Source organism: Taudactylus pleione, unplaced genomic scaffold, assembly GCF_031769625.1.
Source record: "Taudactylus pleione unplaced genomic scaffold, aTauple2 ptg000095l, whole genome shotgun sequence".
Taxonomy (NCBI): Eukaryota; Metazoa; Chordata; class Amphibia; order Anura; family Myobatrachidae; genus Taudactylus; species Taudactylus pleione.
In genome coordinates, this window is record NW_028284497.1 from 2076723 (window position 1) to 2093872 (window position 17150).

Here is a 17150-nt window from a genome sequence, read left to right on the forward strand (position 1 = left end):
TACTGGGGGCATTACAGGGGGCTTACTACTGGGGGCACTATTGGGAGTACTACAACTGGGGGCACTACAGGAGCCCTTACTAATGGGGGCACTTCAAGGGACATTACTACTGGGGCACTACAAGGGCATTACAACTGGGGGTACCGCATAGGGGGACCATTACTGGGGGGCACTACATAGGCGGGCACTGCATAGGGGGACCTCTACAGAGGGCACTGCACAGGGGGACCACTACTGGGGGAGCTGCATAGGGGGTGGTGGCAGCTGGGGCTGGCATAGGTGCTGGGGGGTTGGTTAACCTTAATTGTGGGGGGGGGCACCAACATTTATCTTGCCTCCGGGGGGCACCTGGGATGAAGTTACGCCACTGACCCTAGCGCGTGACACACTTTCACATTTTGTAGAGGGTACGTCCTGCTCAGCATGCAGGCATGGAATGGAGATTTGGTAGGTTCAATTAAGGGCTGATTATGTGTTAAGAGCAAAGTAAAATTAGCAAGTAACTTTGCACCTCGATAAGCCATGTAACAATGCAAGTGATGCAAATACATTTGTTATGCAGTGTAAATACTGACTGCTTTTCCATGTAGCCTACTTGTGCTTTACATCTTTAGTTTTACACTGCAATTTAGATTTGAGTTTAGACATGACACGCCCCTCTCAGTTCATAATCTCTCTGCACATTTTACATCTGCCCCACCTGCAGGGGCTGGCTGGCAACTTTCAGGCTGGGGGGCAAACACAATCAAGCGGCCCCGGCTTTTCTCCGAAAAAAAAACTGTGAAGAAAAATATGATAGATAAGATATATGAGGACAGGGTGTCCCACTGGAACCTCACCTGCTGTGCTGACCTTGGTGAGCACAGAAGAGTACCCTCTGCGTCGGCCCTTACCCCACAAAGGTCATCGCCGCTCCTCAGCTTGCCAAGCGCTGGATTCTCTCTTGCCTATTGTGCTAACTTGACTCCATCGGCTGTATGATTGACAAAGGACCTAACCTGAAAAGCAAGGGGCTCATATTACTTATTTTGCACACACACACACGTACACACACACACACACATATATATATATATATGTGTATATATATATATATATATATCCCTAACCCCAACCCCACACTGTGCTCTCCAACCCCACACTATGCTCTACAACCACACACTGTGCTCCCTAACCCCACCCCCATACTGTGCACCCTATCCCACACTATGCTCCCCATCCCCACACTGTGCTCCCTAACTCCAACCCCACACTGTGCTCCCTATCCCACACTGTGTTCCCTAATCCCAACCCCACACTGTGCACCCTATCCCACACTATGCTCCCTAACCCACACTGTGCTCCCTAACCCCAACCCCATACTGTGCTCCCTATCCCACACTATGCTCCCTAACCCACACTGTGCTCCCTAACCCCAACCCCATACTGTGCTCCCTATCCCACACTATGCTCCCCAACCCCACATAGTGCTCCCTAACCCCAACCCCATACTGTGCTCCCTATCCCACACTATGCTCCCCAACCCCACACAGTGCTCCCTAACCCAACCCTATACTGTGCTCCCTATCCCACACTATGCACCCCAACCCTACACTGTGCTCCCCAACTCCAACCCCACACTGTGCTCCCTATCCCACACTGTGCTCCCTAATCCCAACACCACACTGAGCACCCTATCCCACACTATGCTCCCCAACCCTACGCTAGCCCACTCTGTGCTCCTGAGGCTGAACCCCAACCATATTCCACATTTTGTAACCCTCTCCCCCCACACCCCCACACACACACAACTGGAAAGGGAAAGCCCAGGACCACCTTCTGTCTTTTTTACAAGTTTAGCTGGCTCCTCTGAGTCTGGCTCTGACAGCGCTGCGGGCGGTGCTGCTGCCTGTGTCACTCTTCTTCACTGTAGGCAGCTACTGCTGAGCTTGCTGCTGGGTGGGAGATGAGTCTGAGAGGATAAGCAGCAGTGAACACTGGGGAGGGGGCGGGGGCTGCTGTCTGATGACAGATGTCTCCTCGGAACTCTCAGCCAGTGATCTGAGAAGTCTATGCTCATCAGGCAGCAGCCCCGTCCCCACCTCACTGCACAGCCTCTCCAGTCCCCGGCAGCAGTGTTAGGCACGCTGATGCTGGACATTTAGGAGGTCAATTATGCCCAGGGCAGGCCCTGCATGTTCATGCAGGCTGCAGCGTGCGGCCCCCCAGGGCTTCAATTGTACCAGCCCGGGGGCACATGGCACCCTACCCCCCGGCCCAACCCGCCCAGTCCACCTGCAGTGCTACATGGTTTTACCAATGTGCAAAGTTACTTACTTTTTTTGCTTTGGTCCCCACTGATAATCAGCCCCTTAGCCTCTCAGTGTTGCTTTTTATAGAAGAGTTGCACATTAAAACCATTGTATAATAAATACACACAAGTATCATTGATATTAGGCTGACGAAAACTTTTTACACGCAAAACATAAATATTTGCATGTATGGACTGCTTTTAGGTACAATATTTAGACAACCAAAATGTCAACATGGACTATATGTCTTCATTCAATATATAGACAGTAGAAATGTTGAAAGGTACATAATTTAGACATGGACATAATTTAGACATTAAAAATATAGACAGTTTGAAATGCTGACAGAGTCAAAATGTTGACAGTTAAAATGTAGACACAGTTAAATGTCGATGGTTAATATATATACAAATCATAAGGTTGACAACCAAAATAAAGACACAGTTAAAATGTGCTTTATCAGTGTGTTGATTTAGCTAATATTGTTAGGTTGCAGGAACATTAAGACAATGTTTAATTTATTTTATTAAGATGAAAAAACAATCTGACCATAGCATTTTACATTTAGGACAATGCCTATACTATTTACCGCCTATTGCATTTTGTCACGAGAAAACAAAATATAGCGACTTTCATTATTAACGGACATGTGGTTAAACACACAGAATGGAATTTAGAAACATATTTTAAATTAATATCAAGTTAGTATTGTAGTTAATAGGTGTCAGTAACAATATAGTTAACTGCACAAACAGTGGTTTACCCTGCATTCAAAATATAAGCATGTCGACAATTTGCATGTCGGCATTTTGACCAAATCAAAATATAGAGAGTCAAAATGTCAAGGCCGTGGCAATTATAGCCAAGGCAATTAATATATACTGCTTTGGAAATACACATGCCAGCATGCACTGCCACAGTTTTCGGACATAACAGCAAATCTGTGGCAGGGCATGCTGGCCTGTGTGGTTCCACCGCAGATCTCAGTGGGACAATATCTATTGGAATCATAGCGTTATGCTAATTACAATCAGACTGATTGCAATTAGTACTGTATATGAAGGTAGTATCATCTGAGTTGCTAATTGCAATCAGTATCACATGACAGGTTTACAGTTTACTGGTCACCACTAATTACTATTTTAGCTATATCGACATTACGTCTGTTGAAATTTTAACTGTGTCTACATTTTGGTTGTCAACCTTATGATATATCTATATTTTAAATGTGGACATTTTCACTGTGTCTAAATTGTGTTTGCCGAACTTATGATTTGTCTATATTTTAAATGTGTTAACATTTTGACCCTGTTGACCTTATGACCATGTCAACCTATTGGTTGTCAACATTTTGATCATGTTGACATTATGACAGTCGACATTTTGGTTTCGACCTTTTGATTGTCTAAGTTTGGCTGTCTAAATTTTGACTACATTGATGGATGTAAAGTGTTTTTCAGGGCATGCCTCTAAATCAATGAAAGAAAGCAGTTACAAAAAAAGTCTGTAGTAACTATATAGAGACAATATGGAGTATTGACTATATCCATAGTTAAACATTCATGTAAATGGTTGAGTATTTCCATCAATGTAAACCAACTTCTATGCTTTTCCAATTAGAGCTTTTCTGCTCATGTAGTGGATGTCAAAAAGTGATGACCCTTCTCTCTCATAATCTGGCTGAGGAGACGGATAAGAAGATAAAGCAGTTCAGTAATGATATTGCCACAGCCTTAGAGGGTAAATCATTTATTTGTACTTCTTTTGTGGATATTTTACTTTGTTAATCTTTCTTTAATGACAGTAATATTTTTTTTAACAAAAATTGGATGTATCGCTCATTTGAATGCATTGAAATGTTTTTTTAGGCTATGCCCACTAAATACAGTAATCGTCCTAAATCCCTGTAACGCATCCAAAACTTTTCTGCTAATTTGTAAAATACTGTAATTGTTTATTGACTGCTGTATGTGGAGGGAAATTGATGTTTGCCAAGTGCTATCTAACAACTATTCTATTGTATTTGCAACAATGACACTTGGATAGTATAAAATTACAACATATAAATAATTAAATGTTTGCAGTATATTGCAATGAAATACTTTGCAATTCAATTAAACTAAAATCCCCAATCACATTGCGACTCCGACCCGGGTTACTCCCTGGTTGGGCCGTTACCCTTCACACGGGTGCAGTGCTAACTTTTCTGCCGGCTCTTGGAAGTGACATCGGTGCTTGGAGACGGTGAGCCGACTGTTCCTATGCTGTAATCATTTACACTGCTCTGTAACCCGGATCCTTTCCAGGTCCAACCCTGCTCGCTACCCTGGGAGGATGGCTGGGTCACTGGACCCGGGTTATTTTTTGGGAATCCATTTACACAGAGCTGTGACTCAGGCAGACATGCCAATAACCCGGTTATTTGGCCAGTGTAAAAAAGGTATTCATTTTATACAACATATTTAAAAAGCCCACGTTAATGACACCATACAGTACTGTACCTTACATTTGCTGTTCTGTAAAAATTTGTTTCCTTCAACATAGTCTATTGTATTATATGTGTACTGTACACATAGGCATGCGTAGAAACCAGCACAGGGGGTGCCGCTTTGGCACTTCCCCCTCCCCTGGGTCATGGACTACCTTGACACCCCCCTTCCCTCCAGAACATACACTACTCACCTGTCCGTCCAGGTGAGTAGTCTAAGTCTCGGTGGTATGGGAGGGAAGTGGTTGTCCCTGACCCTGCATAGGGGGTGCTCTGTGCCTGTGCTGGCTTCTGTGCACGTCTATGACTGTTCTTGGGAATGATACTGATATGATCAAATTATCCAGATACTGTACAATGGGGAAAAAATATCATGATCAAACTTTAAAAGCAGCAGCAGACGTAAATTAGAGAAAATCCAGTACGCAATTTGTATCCTCCGTTAAGGCGCTGTACATTTTTTTCGGCGTATGGTCGGTCTGCTGATAATCACAGGATGTGTCTGCCTTTGAACTTGAGAAACAAATATAACTCTATTGTGTATTTGCTTACAAGGCTCACAGGGTTTACATTGACCTTGATTAAAAAGATCAAATAAATAGATAGAAGTTGAGCCTCAGTTCCTAATGATTATTTCACTTCCTCAGGTTCTTATGAAGGATCTTGTGAACAGGTGAAAGTCGTGTTCCACATTTTGCAGACTTTTATGGAATGGAAATGGGGGACAATGAACAACTTCCTCTATGAATGGGAAAGTGAGTGTTTTATTTATGTTGCCTTATATGAGTTGTGTCCAAAGAATATATACAAACTTCAAACTGCAGTAGTTATGAAAGGGTTTTGTAAAGCGATTCTGTCATTATACCTCTTGCAGGTTAGGTTTCTTTCCATTCATATTTGATTAAGCTTTTGAAAGTTCTTATTTACTAAGGTTTGAAAGCTCTTACATATTTTACTAAGCTTTTGAAATTTTTAACATATTTTACTAAGGTTTAAAAGTTCTTACATATTTTACTGAGCTTTTGAAATTTCTTACATATTTGACTAAGCTTTTGAAAGTTAAACCATACAAACTACAAAAAGTAATAACAGAAACACATCATAAAAAATGTTAATCCTGATCACATAATGATGAACTACAGTAAGACTACAAGTATTAGGACACTAGAAAAGCTGTTAAATCAAGTGAAATCAAGCAAATCTAATTACATAATTACTAATAGACAAATTTAAATATAATTTAAGGTAAAGGAATCTTTCGGGCTCTCAAACTTTTATCAGAAACAATCAAAATTGGATATTTAGAATGTATAATCTACTGGAATATTGGGGATGTCTTTATCCATTTAGTGCTTTTTAGGGCAGAGGCCTCACCGGGTCTGGTGACACCCAGCAGGTGTCACCAGACAAAAGGGGCGTGATCTAAATAAAGGGAGTTGCCCTAGTGGTAGATCCCGATAACATCACTCTGGGGGCAGCCCAGCAGCACTGGAGATGCTGGGATACCCCCAAACACTGGGCAGTCTGCACTGTTGGCTCCTCGTCTATGACAAGAGCTGGGTGTTGCAGGAGAATGTCACACTGCAGCACTCAGCTCCTCTCACTGCAGAGGAGGCGGCATTTTAGTGTCACCCCCTCCGAGGGTGACACCCGGGTGCAGTCCGCAACCCTCATACCCCCGTCATGACGCCACTGTTTTAGGGTCAGTGCAAGGAAAAAAATCTATGTACAGTAATGGTTGTAATAAAACTGTTGAAAATTTTCAACTTGGGTAGAAAATATGCTAAAATAGATCAAAAGAAAATTTTAGATCATCTTAAATGAAATAGAAATAATAAAAGTGTGAGATTGTTGGGTTTGCAGAAGCACTGTGTAGGTATGTGTGTTTAAGAGAAGAATTTGACATTTATATTTCACTGTTAATAAACCAGATATCTACAAACTAACAAATATAAATGTATTTGATCTAAATATATATTAATATTCTGATCATTTTTCAGGTAATGTCCCTGAAGGCCTCTGCAATCAAGAGTTGATATGCTTAGTCGATGCTGGACTGGCAATAAACTCTGCATACCCATTAATGTTGCCACCAAATCGCAAAGTAGATCTCATTTTGTCTTTTGATTACAGTGAAGGAAATCCATTTCTAGTAAGTGTTCTCTAATCTCATATCAAAGCCACTCATAACTCAGAGATACTGCATCACAAAAATATTAACCCTAAACGATGCTGTCTTGTATACCTTCTGTGCTTGAGGTGGACCACTTCTACAATCACTGACTCGCAGAGATGAACAATCCAGTTTATCTTCAAGACTCACAATTTCCCTTTAAAGCACCCAAAATTTGCATTCTTCATTGCCATGTCAGGACATGGGCTTAAAAAGAGCTCAGGCTGGCGAATGCTAAAAAGCAAAGTGATCACTAATGTGGTTATGTTACTTTTGAGTTTGGACCGGGCTCAGTTTGTGGTAATTACCAGATCCCTCTTAGAAAACAATTGTGGGAACATAGACATGTAGGCTAACCTGATGGCGCAGGACCCGTTCTACGAAAGTGCAGACTCCCCTTAGCCAAAGCATAAATGACATGCTGCAGTGTTTAAGGGGCAGAGTGGGGCGAAGACAGGAACCGCTCTCCAAAACCAGGGCGTGCCGCCCCAGTTTGGTGGCATGCTGTGTCCTTAGTGCTGTCCCTAGGTGTGTGTCAGTGGAAGCAGACTATCTGGACCCAGCTGTCCATGTCCCAACAGCCAGGCTGAGTAAGTCTCAGCTTACTTAGCCTGGCCGGCTGCCATGGTCGCGCTGGTGATCTGAGGTAGCATCTGCGGAAGCTGCACTTGAATCGCAAATGCAATGCAGGAGGTGTCTATTTCCTATCGATTTTGTTGGACGTTATTGCGGCTGTGCAATTCCATCCAACTCTGAATCAGGTCTATAGTCCAAAGGCTAAAATGGGCTTATGCCATGAAAATATGGCGTTGGCTAAGCTTTTCGGAGCTTGGTAAATCGGGCTTTATCACAGTCCCCATGGAAACCTATGTGGTCTGGATTTGTGAGCATAAAGAGGGGATCACAGCATATATCTCCGTTATCTGCTTCAGTATCTCATTGTTAAACAGCTCCAAAGCCCAAAAATCCAGCAATCCTACTAAAATAGCTGTTTTTGAAGGGTTAACTGCATTTTTGGGCTTCATAAATAGGATCCACAGATTGTACGAATCATATTTGACCAAATTCAACTTAGTCTGCTAAACAATTTAATTAACAGTATAAATTGTTAAATTATATATTTAAAAAGTGAGAAAATTGTGCAGTTCTGAATACTAAGTAGATAAGATATAAAGCAAAAAGGTAAACAATGTCTAGATAGACGCCAGGGGCCAAATGTAATAGGGTGAGAGTTTAGCAGTAACTTTCACACTTTTAAAACTTGGCCAATGTACTAGAGTTCGAGAACATGCAAACTCGTATGTTTTTAGACTCAAAAAACTCTCACGATTTAAACTCTCATCCAGATGTTTTCCCATTTTGAAGATATAACTCACCAATGTTAGAGTTTACTGCTAAACTCTCACATTTTCGAAACTCTCATCCTATTACATTTGGCCCCAGATGTTAGACAGTCAATAGGTCGACAGGGACAAAAGCTCAACACACTGAAGATCAATATGTAAGAAGGTCGACGGGTACAAATGGTCGACAGGGTCAAAAGGTCAACATGGAAATGGTTGGCACAAAATGGTCGACTTTTTTTCTAGCTCTAATCTTTACTCTAACCCTCATCTTGGTGCCCGACCCTCCCTCCTGGTGCCTAACCCTGACTGTCGCCGTAGTTGCCACACCCTAACTGTTCCCTCTAGAGCCTAACCCTAACCCTCCCTCCTGGTGCCTAACCCTAACCGTCGGGGTAAGTGCCTAACTAAGTGCCGGTAAGTACCGAACTTTTGGCTATGTCGACCATTCATAACTGTCGACCTTCTTACACATCGACATTTCGTGTGTCGACCTTTTGTCACTGTCAACCTATTGACTGTGTAACATATGGGGGTATATTTACTAAAGGTCGATTTTAATCAACTTAAAATTGACCAAAATCGATTTTACATCAATGTTGTGTTTCTGGGGCTAAATAACACATTTACTAACACAATTTTTTTATTTAGTTTTTTTAAGTAGTAGTAAATGTGTGATTTAGCCCCAGAAAAAAAACATCGATGTTGATCGATTTTGATTAAAATCGATCTTTAGTAAATATACCCCCTGGTGTCTATCTAGACATTGTCGACATTTTTACTGTAGATTTTTAGACCGGATCCCGTTTTGGCTGTCTCTACTGTATTTCTGTGCAAATGCGACTACTGTATTTAACTCCCTGGACCAGAGGAAAACTACAAATCAGAGACTTGGAAAAACACAAATGAATGAAGTAAGACAGACAAGCAGGATACATATTGCAAAGATTAATATATCAGTGCGCAAAGGATTACAGGCTAATGTTGTGACATATAAACATAATAACTGCTCACCTAGGAAGTGCATAGCTAGATATCAGTTTCATGTAATGTGTTTAAATCCTACAATATGACAATTTGTTCATATATCCAGACACTGACAAACACAGCTGAATACTGCAAGGCAAATGGAATTCCTTTTCCCAAAGTAAACATAGAAGATAAAGAAATTGAAACCCCCTCAAAATGTTGCTATGTATTTGAAGGAGATGACGAAGGGACTCCTGATGTGATGCACTTCCCACTCTTCAACAACCAGAACGCTGAAGGTTAGTATATAGATTAGAAAACTCTAGGTCAAATGCTTCTTTATATATTGCTTAGGGCTTTTAAACACATTCTGATACATGTTTCCCAAGCCAGACCTATTTAGTAACTCTTGATTTGGATACATGATTTGGTACTGCCGAAAGCTGGAAACCCATCTTGGCCTATGGAAAATACTATGGAATCTCTGAAGGTCATATTTGTATATATAAGTATTGAATAAGCACTCAGGTAGTGCCATACATATCGCTGACTGTGACAATGCTTATAATTGGTGGTGACATTCCCTTTAATGCAAGGAAAGGGAGTGTAGTGTTCTGTAAGAATAGAACATGGCAGCCATGACAGCCTGCAGAGACTTATAGAGCTATCTATGTTTGACTTTGTCAGACCTGCTAAATGATATTGCAGACAGGCAGAGCATTAAAGAGCCACACAAATATATCTATGAATAGATAGGTGGGCTCTATAAGTTATACATAACAAGATTTTTCAATATATATAAATTATAATTACAGCAACCACCTGCTGTCCCTACAGAAACAGGATCCGAGGTCCTATATCATTTTGGAAAGACAAAGACAAACAAAATAAGGGCAAAATAAGGGCGCTGATATGCTGCTGAATTAATATGTATCAAATTATTACACTATCACAAAAATCACACAATATATTGGACAACTATTTGTATACTGGACTTGAGGGTTTACTGCACATGTGCAGACCCCCAAAACATTGGAGATGTGCGCTTACCTGATGATTGACATGCTGCAACATTTGGGTGGCAGAGCGAGGTCATGGCTGACCACCGTTCACAGAAATGGGAGCGTGGCCTTACAAGGGAAGAAATGGCATGGGATTTCCACTATTTTCCAATAACCAGCACTAGACTGAACTAGCCGGGGGGATGATACTATAGCAGAGAGAGATACAACGTGGGGTCCCACTGCCATAACAGCAACATGCTCCAAACTGGTCAGCCCAAGGCTGGAATCCCTGAGAGAGAACCAGCCCTGGGAACGGTAAGTATGTCAATGTCCTCTCTCAGGCTATCAACAAACAAACAAGATGTGATTTAACTGCAGACTTTCAGATTTAATTTGAGGGTAATTACATCCAAATCAGGTGAACGGTGTAGGAATTACAACGGTTTCTATATGTACCTCCCACTTTTTAAGGGGCCAAAAGTAATGGGACAAACTAAACAATCCTAAATCTAACTTTCACTTTTTAATACTTTGTTGCAAATCCTTTGCAGGCAATTACAGCCTGAAGTCTGGAACGCATAGACATCACCAGACGCTGGGTTTCATCCCTGGTGATGCTCTGCCAGGCCTCTACTGCAAATGTCTTCAGTTCCTGCTTGTTCTTGGGGCATTTTCCCTTCAGTTTTGTCTTCATCAAGTGAAATGCATGCTCAATCGGATTCAGGTCAGGGGATTGACTTGGCCATTGCATAACATTCCACTTTTTAGCCTTAAAAAACTCTTTGGTTGCTTTTGCAGTATGCTTCGGGTCATTGTCCATCTGCACTGTGAAGCACTGTCCAATGAGTTCTGAAGCATTTGACTGAATATGAGCATATAATATTGCCCGAAACACTTCAGAATTCATTCTGCTGCTTTTGTCAGCAGTCACATCATCAATAAATACAAGGGAACCAGTTCCATTGGCAGCCATACATGCCCACGCCATGACACTACCACAACCATGCTTCACTGATGAGGTGGTATGTTTTGGATCATGAGCAGTTCCTTTCCTTCTCTTCTCTTCCCATTACACTGGTACAAGTTGATCTTTGTCTCATCTGTCAATAGGATGTTGTTCCAGAACTGTAATGGTTTTTTTTAGATGTTGTTTAGCAAACTCTAATCTGGTCTTCCTGTTTTTTGTGGCTCACCAATGGTTTGCATCTTGTGGTGAACCCTCTATATTCACTCTTGTGAAGTCTTCTCTTGATTATTGACTTTGACACATATACATCTACCTCCTGGAGAGTGTTCTTGATTTGGCCAACTGTTGTGAAGGGGTTTTTCTTCACCAGGGAAATAATTCTTTTGTCATCCACCACAGTTGTTTTCCGTGGTCTTCCGGGTCTTTTGGTGTTGCTGAGCTCTCCGGTGCGTTCTTTCTTTTTAAGAATGTTCCAAACAGTTGATTTGGCCACACCTAATGTTTTTGCTATCTCTCTGATGGGTTTGTTTTGATTTTTCAGCCTAATGATGGCTTGCTTCACTGATAGTGACAGCTCTTTAGATCTCATATTGAGAGTTGACAGCAACTGATTCCAAATGCAAATGTCACACCTAGAATCAACTCCAGACCTTTTACCTGCTTAATTGATAATGAAATAATGAGGGAATAGCCCACACCTGTCCATGAAATAGCTTTTGAGTTGATAGTCCCCATTACTTTTGGCCCCTTAAAAAGTGGGAGGCACATATTGAAGATGTTGTGATTCCTACACCGTTCACCCGATTTGGATGTAATTACCCTCAAATTAAATCTGAAAGTGCAGTTAAAGCACATCTTGTTTGTTTCATTTCAAAACCATTGTGGTGGTGAATACAGGCCAAAATCTGAAAATTCTGTCAATGTCCCAATATTTATGGACCTGACTGTATATATATTACATTAAGATTAATGCTGCCCATCCACTAGCAGACCATAGAAACGACAGCACGATTACGACATTGTAATCGTGCTGTCGTTTCTATGTCTGTGATAAGCCTACACTGAACGAACAGACGTTCAGTGCAGGCTCATCAATCATCTGGCAACATGCTGAACCTGACGTTATCGTCAGGTTGACCAGCATGTTTGTCCGATGATTGATGTCGGAAATGACCAGTGGGCGTGTGCATTGCTGGTCATTTCTGCATTGCTGGTCATTTCCGACTTTGAAGTGCCCGATTTGCGGACGATTTGCAAGCGATTGCACGATAACGACGTCGTTATCGTGCAATCGCCTGTCAAAATCATCTAGTGTATGGGCAGCTTAATTCAGTCTTTGTTGTAAAAAAAAATGTATACACAGCACAGAAATGGATAAATGGTTAATTAAAGAGGCTGTATTTATTCCTTTTACATAAATAGAACATTTTTGGTTAAGTTCACATAGGTACATTAAAAAGAACAATGCAAATTCTAGTTTGGGTTTTTATTATGCCTTCCAATAGAAGTGGTACGGACCACTGCACAGGTACATATCCATATGGCTCTCTTACGTGTGAAATTAATTTGAAAATAAAATAGAGGTATTACCATATATACAACAAGAATTGTGGGCAGAAAGCAAGAGTGTCCACAAAAGATGGTGGATGATCTAAATTTTTATCTAGCAATAGTAGTTATCCCTTATATGATTTTTTTGCGCTGTTATATGAGGTAATCCCTCGATACAATAATAGTGTCACAGTGATACTACCACTATAACAATCAACATCCTTTCTTTTTCTTTTTAGCAGTACAGACAAAATGTAAGTCTAGTTTTAGAGGGATGAGTGCATTACCTGTTCTTCCTGTTTGGGTCTAGTTAAACTTATAGTAGGACCTGGTAACCGGGACTGCATTTAATTTTTCTTCCTTTGATTCTGTTAATCAATAGTCTATTTGTTACATATGTGCAGTGAAATGGTTCTTTCAACTGAGGTACATCTAATTGTGTCCCCCAATATAACTCTTTTTATTCCACTGCAATTCAGCACCTGGACAGCGCTCCAGGGATATGGCAGCCTGAGGCTGGGGTAAAACCACCCTCACATAGGAGGTGCTTGCTGCTGTCACCAATCATCAATCTTGGACACAGAGGGCTCTGACTAAATCTTAGCCCTCTGCTGCCCCAGGACACTGTGAAGCAGTTATAAATTAGGGATGGCCATCGGTGACATTTCCATCGATGGTAAAAATGGAAGGTACCATTGATGGTATGAAACTATGGCTCTGATTTAAGGTTGTACAGTATTGCACAGCCACAGGTAAATTTGTGGCATCTATGAGTGTGCAAAATGTTGCAGCATGGTCAAATTATTGAACACACTTTCCTTTATTTACAGGTAAAGTACATGAACTAAGGGAAAAGTATGCTACCCGCAATCTTTCATACGATGCATCTGAGCTGAAAGAGCTTCTGCAAGTGTCAAAATTAAATGTGGAGCTGAGCAAAAAACAGATATTACAGAAACTTCTCCAGCGTATTGATTGTAACTGAGCCAATCTCCTGAAGACTTCCTTCTTAGTTCTTATATGTGACTGCTCCATTCTTCCTCTTTACCTTGCAACATAAAGGTGTTGATTAAATTTGCTTTCAAATAGTTGTACTTGTTTCTAATTGTTCATTTTGTATATCCAAATTGATCATCTATAATGTATTTGTAGGGTTTCAAAAGAAAACTGAAAAATACAGCCACAGAATGCTAGGGCCAAAAAGGCAACATTGCTATATGGCATGGGTATACTAATGGTCAGAATATATCCTGTGCTATTGGCTCTATAAACAAATTTCCCTTTTCATCTTCCATTTAAGATGTTATACAGTATTTAAATTGAGAAATATTTATAAAAGGTTTATCCCAGATCTATATATCCATAATACTGTTGTTACAATTCAGACATATGGCATGAATAAGCTCTAACTATAGACACAAACTCATATACTGTATTTCCTCCAGAGAGTCCGTAAACACATGGGATTACTGTTCTATCCCTAAGATCAGCCTTTCATTACTAATTGGTCCTGCAAACTATTATTAGATTTTTGACTTGCAATTAAAGCAGGTCCCTCTGAAATTTCACTGGAAACCTTTAAATTCAAGCTTGATCTTTCATATTTATTACTGAGGTGTGATTACCTGGATAACATCCTCTACAGATGACTCTACTAATCCAGTTGTTATACAATATCTACATTTTTACAATATATTAATGATTGAAGAAACATTAGGTAGAGGGTGTACTGAGTAGTTCCAGCACTGCGTTGCTATAATGCCAAGGTAATTTATTTCATGGGATGTGAAACCAAAATTGTCAGTGAGTATAATCAATTAATTATCAGTATCTTTGTTTTAAATGTACAAAATGTGTGTGTAAGGGGGTCAAAAACACATTACATGAATACATTTATGGCTGCTTTAAGACAGGACATTTGTGGAGGATGAGGTGATTCTACTTTGACAATTCCACTATCATATTTTCAGTCTCTACAACATGACCCATGGTCTGCAGCATCTGGTAACATTTTTTATAAAACATTGTAAAATATTTTCCAGGGACTCTACTGCTGAGCGGGTAATATTACTTTAGTGTGTGTGTGTGTTATAACATGTGTAACATGTACTGTGTAATGATAAATGTTTTCCCGTGTCCCGCTAAGGCCTGTTTGGAAATACTAAGTACCCTCTAATACAGGGGTCAGGGAACTTTTTTACCATTTACCCCAAAATATATTTAAATACGCCGATGTTACCCCCTTGATTTGAAAGGAAGGAAATCCTATAGTAGTGTCCCTATATAATGCCCCTGTAGTAGTGCTCCCATAGTTATGCCCCTGTAGCAGTGCCCCCATAGTTATGCCCCTGTAGCAGTGCCCTCATAGTTATGCCCCTGTAGCAGTGCCCCCATAGTTATGCCCCTGTAGTAGTGCCCCCATAGTTATGCCCCTGTAGCAGTGCTCATAGTTATGCCCCTGTAGAAGTGCCCTCATAGTTATGCCCCTGTAGCAGTGCCCTCATAGTTATGTTCCTGTAGCAGTGCCCCCATAGTTATGCCCCTGTAGCTGTGTCCCCATAGTTATGCCCCTGTAGTGCCGCTTGTTAAAAAAAAAAAAAACAACACTTACCTTAATCCCCGTTCCTGCATCCGCCGCCATCCTGTCGCCCGGCTGCTCCTCGAACTATGGGAGAGACGTCATGACGTCTCTAATATAATGCTCATGGAGAGAGCCGGAAGCTGGAGTTCAGAAGAGAACTCCAGCCTCTGGCTAACGCGGCGCTGCAGGGAAGGAGCCGGTCGCCCACTGGTAATAACATCTCAGCGGGCATCCGACTTAGAACCTCCCTGCGGCGGGCTGGAGGTCACTGACGCCGGGTGCAACGGGTGCCCCACTGCTCTAATATGTGTACATTTATCAAAATTACCCTCTAATCTGTGTCAATGTATATGAAGGCAATTTTATGTATTTTCATGTTTGAAAATACCCCTTCTAAATACATATTCTGCATATTGCGTTATCTACTAATGGCTGTTATATTATTTAAAATGATTATGAAGCACCAATTGGTGTGCACATACCACAGATTGAGAACCAACGCTTTAGTATGGTTTTACAGCTCTAGGGGTAAATTGACTAAAGTGAGAGTTTTTAGAAGTGAACTTTAGAAGTGATGTTGCTCATAGCAACCAATCAGATTCTACTTAACATTTAACTTGCACCTCCTAGAAGATAATAGCTAGAATCTGATTGGTTGCTATGGGCAACATCACTTTTAAAACTCACTTCTAAAAACTCTCACTTTAGTAAATTTACCCCCTAGTGTCTATTATATGATAACTGATCTTTGTTATAATCTACTAGTAAAATGGACCCAGCATATGCCAGGTTACCTCAGACTTACCCCACCCTGTCTCCTCTGGTGGTCTGTCTGCTCTTTGTCACGGTAGTGAGAGCCATTGGCCAGGAGGTAAGGAGAAGACAGGCCATTCAATTATCATTGTCTATTTCATTTTGTTTGTCGCTCTAAATTTTGAGGTCAAACCCTCTGAGAAGCCTTGATTTGCAAAAGTAGCTGCTTTGTAAATATACCCCAAGGTGTCACCTGGATAGATTTGGATTAATACAATTATCACATTCATAGTAACAGTGTAAATTTGTGTATTTAATCTCATTCAATATATATTAACTTTAAGACCATGACATAATGATAATGACATCCAACTGGCAGAATTACAGAAACAGCCAAAAAAACTTACATTGACATTGTTAATATATAGGACCTCACAGATGTCACAGGCAGTTACTGATTTTTAGGAAGCTTCCTACATTACTAGCCATGATGACTTACATAAGTATTCCACATAAGCAAACTGATACAGAAATCACATGAAATAATGAAATAATTACATAATCCCCAAACAATAATAATAATAATAATAATAATAATATGAATAGCCTTCATTTTAAAGTTTAAGTCTTGTTTTTCCCCATATAATGTTGATATAAACATTGAAATGTGAGACAAGAAAAAAAAAATTTCTAAGAAGAAAATAAAAATCCAAATGTTGCCCTATAGGACGTTTCCATTATTTAAGGATTAATGGTTCCTGTAATTACTTAACAAATGAAAATAATAACCTGTTGGAAATGTATCACTTATGTTCAGTAATTGTTATCGCCAGAAAAGTTCTGAGTTATGTACAGTTTGAATGTAGTGATATTTCATTAACTGTGTTTTTACGGATAAAAAGCTCCCATAAAAATAGAAAGGGAATTGAAGCCAGTGTGTTGATTGCCAAAATCTCTAAAAATACATCTTGTGTAAACTGTTTCTCTGATAGGTATCGTCTAACATTTCCTTTCATGACGCCATACCGCA

General features: G+C 40.6%; 1 protein-coding gene across 1 annotated transcript in view; it reads left to right on the plus strand.

Moving 5' to 3' along the window:
• PLA2G4C (phospholipase A2 group IVC) overlaps nucleotides 1-13884 on the plus strand; it is a 69046-nt gene extending 55162 nt beyond the window's left edge. Inside the window, exons 11-15 of the mRNA XM_088469893.1 lie at nucleotides 3912-4031; nucleotides 5427-5534; nucleotides 6780-6931; nucleotides 9389-9563; nucleotides 13617-13884. Coding sequence (XP_088326019.1) covers nucleotides 3912-4031; nucleotides 5427-5534; nucleotides 6780-6931; nucleotides 9389-9563; nucleotides 13617-13771 — 710 coding nt within the window. The 3' untranslated portion in view covers nucleotides 13772-13884. The remainder of the gene's footprint in view (nucleotides 1-3911; nucleotides 4032-5426; nucleotides 5535-6779; nucleotides 6932-9388; nucleotides 9564-13616) is intronic.
• Nucleotides 13885-17150: the final 3266 nt, after the last annotated feature.